Here is a 4659-nt window from a genome sequence, read left to right on the forward strand (position 1 = left end):
TGTTTTTCTAGATCAATTAAAAACATATTGTAAAATGAATTAAAACCATAGAGATCATCATCATCAACGAGTTAATTAAATTCATTGTAAGTTGTAACATATATAGTACTATAACATTATCTATAAAATAGAGTTTTATGCCATGAGTTATGTTATATATATGTATATAAATATATTATATCTTTATTTATTTTTTCATTCTATTCAGGCCATCAACCTTAAATAGATTTTCTGTTTCTTGAAAAATAAAAAAGGATTGATGAGATCAAAAATAAAAGTAGGATGAAAGTATAATGTTATGCAATAGTTTCTGTTTCTGGCCATTTGCTTTCTTTTCTTGAGTTCTACCTAAAAAATTAACCCCTACCTCATATATACTTGTTTAATAATGTTAGAACAAATGTTTTAAGTTAGGGGTAAATGATATGGGTTATGATATTAGAACTTAAATGATATTTTGTAGTCTACTCAAGTTATTGGGCTATGGTATTTTAATTTTTTTTTTCTAAAGTCACTAAGTCATATTGAATGTAGCACTTTATTGTTGAATTTGCTTTCTTATATTTTTTTGAAAGTATTGTTAAATAGTCTTTAAGTGAGATTGAATTGGTTTTAAATTTTAATATTTATTGTTCTATAGAAACTCATTACACTAATTGTTGGTTGTTTATTTTTCTAGATGGATTCTTCAACTTCAACAAATGATGTCCAAGAGTCAAAACAAAGCCCAAATATGCCTCCGCCTCCACTCCCATCCAATGTAAGTGATAAATCTAACATTGGTGGGTCACAAAGTGGTAGAGTTAGGTCAATGGTTTGGGATCACTTTACAAGAATACCAAAAGGTGATCCCACTAAACCTAGGGCTGCATGTAATTATTGTGGTGCTTCATATGCATGTGATACAAAGATCAATGGTACAAAATCTATAAAGCATCACATTGAGAAGCAATGTAAGAAAGACCCTTTTAAGAATACGGATAAGTCCCAGACAACTCTAGGTTGGAAGGTGGAGGGAGGTAGTGGTGGTGGGGGACTTGTGCCAATTGCATTTAGTGTTGAGGCTTGCCAACAAGCCTTAGCTGAGATGATTATTGTTGATGAGTTGCCATTTAGGTTTGTTGAAGGGGAGGGTTTTAGAAAGTTTATGCTTGTGGTTTGCCCTAAGTTGGTAAGGATTCCATCTCGTTGGACGATTGCGAAGGATTGTTTTAATTTATTTATGAGGGAAAAAAATAAATTAAGGAGTGCTCTTCGAGGGCAACGAATTTCCCTCACCACAGATACATGGACATCCATGCAAAACATTAATTATATGTGTCTCACGACACATTTTATTGATGATGACTGGAAGCTACATAAGAGGATTATTTCCTTTTCTTTGGTTGAAAATCACAAGGGTGATACCCTTAGTAAGGGCATAGAGTTGTGTTTGCATGATTGGGGGCGACCGAAAATACTTGCAATCACTCTTGATAATGCAAGTTCTAATAATGGGGCCGTTTCTTATTTGAAAAAGAAAACCAAGTATAGGAGGGATACGGTCTTGGAACATGAATTCTTGCATGTTCAATGTTGTGCCCACATTTTGAATTTAATTGTACGTGAGGAATTGAAAGAATATGAGGAGTCTATTGCGAAGGTGATGGGAGTTGTGAAGTATGTTAAATCCTCCCCCCAAAGGTGGAGTACATTTAAGAAATGTGTGGGGTTGGAAGAGATTCAATGCAAAAGTCATCTTTGCCTAGATGTGCCGACTAGGTGGAACTCCTATCTTATGTTGGAGAGGGCTGGGAAATTTAGGAGGGCTTTTGATCGGTTGGAGGAAGAAGATATGTGCTTTTTAATTAGTATTGGAGATGATGATGATGACGATGATGAAGGTGATGTGGTGACTAGGAGAAAGTCAAAGAAGTTAGGGCCTCCCAATGCATCCGATTGGGATAAGGTAAAATTGTTTGAGAAGTTTATTGCATTATTTCATTATGCAACTTTACGCTTTTCGGAGGGTGAGTATGTAACTTGCAATACTTTTTTTACGGAGTTGGTTAATATTAAAAATGCCATCAATATAGAGTGTGAAGAAGGAGGACCCGTGGTGGGATTAATGGCCACAAATATGAAGAGAAAGTTTGAAAAGTATTGGGAGAATATAGATAATCAGAATATGTTGCTCTACGTTGGAATTGTTCTTGATCCTCATTACAAGATTCAATATCTTGACTTTGGGTTGAGAAAAATGTATGCATATGATCAATCAAAAATCATTGATTTGAGTTAGAAGGTGAAAAATACATTTATCCGCATGTATGAGGCATACATCCAAGATGAAGAAGGGAATTCTCCTCAACACACGGGTTCCCCACGTGAAGATGCAAGTCCTCCCACAACTCAGTCTACGAATAAACAGGCTGCATTGATGGCCCAATTTAAGCAAGAGTTACAGTCAGAAGATTCTTTGGAAAGCAAGTCAGAGGTTGATAGATATCTAGCTGAAAAATGTGAGGATCAAGGTGAAGGTTTTGACCTACTCAATTGGTGGAAGGTGAATTCAGTTAGATATCGCGTACTTTCGAAGGTTGCACACGATGTACTTGCGATACCGGTATCTACTGTGGCCTCTGAATCTACATTCAGCACTGTGGGTCGTGTACTTGACCCTTTCCGAAGTAGTTTAAATCTGATGAGGGTTGAGGCTCTCATATGTACACAAAATTGGCTTCGTTCTTCCTCTACTCCAATAAGCCTTAGGACTTTAATGGATGAAGTGAAGGAATTTGAGAAACATATAGATATGGGTATGTAATCATGTTACTTTTGATTTAGTTTGTGGTATATTTTGTTTTATCTTCTATATTATTTTAACTTTATTTAATTTGTTTTGTTTTAAATTTTTTTGGATTGAAGGAGAACTTGTTAGGGAATTTGCTGATTCTGCAGAAGGATCAAATTCAATGGCTACCAACTCTTAACCCAATGTTGATGTAAGACCAAAAAGGTGAAACCGTGAGAAAATAGAATGATTGTTTTGTGCTCAAGTCAAATCTGTTTTTTTTTTTCCAGTTTTATTTCTTTCTTTATTACATTTTCTATTTGTAAAATCTGATGATGATCTATGCAGCCTCATGTCTCCATCATTTGTTTGTAAAATCTGGGCTCTCTGTTTTCCAAAGTAGTAGCTAGATTATTAATGTTAAAGAATACTATTCTAGCTAAACTAATGTTGAATCTGCCTACACACTTATTAATATTACAAAAGTGCCATTTAATCCTTGTCGTGTAGTATTTTTGGGAGCAAGAATTATTTTTAGAATGATTATGTTTGTACCCTTAGTGTAAAGCTTCTTAGAGTTCACGTGGGCCTTGTTGTTGGACTGGGCTTATTTTCGGCTTGGCCTAGGTTTGATTTTATCGAACTTATATTTTGAGTTAAGTTTACTGTGAATAAATATTAATTTAGACCTACCTTATATTGACTTAAATTTTTATAATAAGCTGATTTTAGGTATATTTAGGTGGTCCTCTCCTCTCTGGGTGAGGTTTCTCTCTACTATAGAGTGGGTCTCTTGAACTAGTCTCTACTGGTTCGAAGAGTCAGTGATGGAGGAAGATTTAGCAAGACAATGGGAGGGACTTTGCCTTACTGAGAAGGAGAAAGAAGGGCTGGTTCTACCAGCAGAAGTACTGCACAGTGCATTACATTATGGCAAGTACTGCCTATTAGCAATGATAGTGGCGGAGAAGTTTATAAACAAAGAAGCATTCAAAGTCACTATGACTAAGATCTGGAAATGTGATAGCTGGGTCCAGTTTACAGAAGTTGGATTCAACAAGTTCCTGATTGAGTTTAACTTGGAGGAAAACATGAAAAGAGTAACTGCAGGAAGACCTTGGTCCTTTGATAGATGGCTGATATGCCTGCAGCCCCTTGATAGCAGCAAGTCAATTGGAGAAACCACCTTCACTAAAGAGGAGTTCTGGATCCAAGTTTTCAACATGCCTTTTGGGTGTATGACACGGGAGATTGGAATGCAGGTGGGCAATAATGTAGGAAAGGTGCTAAAAGTTCATGTTGACCAACGAGGCATTGGATGGGGGAAGTTCTTAAGGATAAGAGTTGAAATGGACATAACAAAGCCTCTTCTCAGGGGGATGTTCATATCAGTGGAAGGGAAGCAAACTTGGATCCAGTTGAGGTATGAGAGATTACCATCCTTTTGTTTTAACTGTGGCACAATCAAGCACACAACACAGGGGTGCATTTCTAGTAGAAATGAAGAAAAGCAGCAGTATGGAGCATGGTTAAGGGCAGCTGCTCCTAGAGAGAGTGACTTGCTGTTCAAAAAGTATGGCAATAACATGAACCCAGAAGCTGAACCAGAGAGGCAGTCATGGAGGAAAGAAGAGGAGGTTGGGGATGAAGTCCAATCGAGGTAACACAGAAGTCAGAAGGTAGATCAGAAACTGACCAGGGAAGTCCAAGACCCACTTTTGGCTACTGCTACACCTACAGCCAAAGGACCAGAGCAGAGTAGACAGCAGAATGACAGGCTTCTGACCTCTCCAAAAGCAATCATCAAAAAGGAAAGTCTGACACCACCTTTCCAAGAGAGGTTGTCTACTACCCAAATAGTGAAGGAACAGAACCAAATGTTACTG

General features: G+C 37.0%; 1 protein-coding gene across 1 annotated transcript; it reads left to right on the forward strand.

Annotated features, from left to right (window-relative positions):
- Positions 1-3600: 3600 nt before the first annotated feature.
- LOC122291574 lies at positions 3601-4437 on the forward strand. The gene has a single exon (XM_043099748.1). It carries the CDS (start codon positions 3601-3603, stop codon positions 4435-4437), a length of 837 nt encoding a protein of 278 aa, XP_042955682.1.
- Positions 4438-4659: the final 222 nt, after the last annotated feature.

The sequence above is a fragment of the Carya illinoinensis genome, chromosome 1 (assembly GCF_018687715.1).
Source record: "Carya illinoinensis cultivar Pawnee chromosome 1, C.illinoinensisPawnee_v1, whole genome shotgun sequence".
In the NCBI taxonomy this organism is placed as follows: domain Eukaryota; kingdom Viridiplantae; phylum Streptophyta; class Magnoliopsida; order Fagales; family Juglandaceae; genus Carya; species Carya illinoinensis.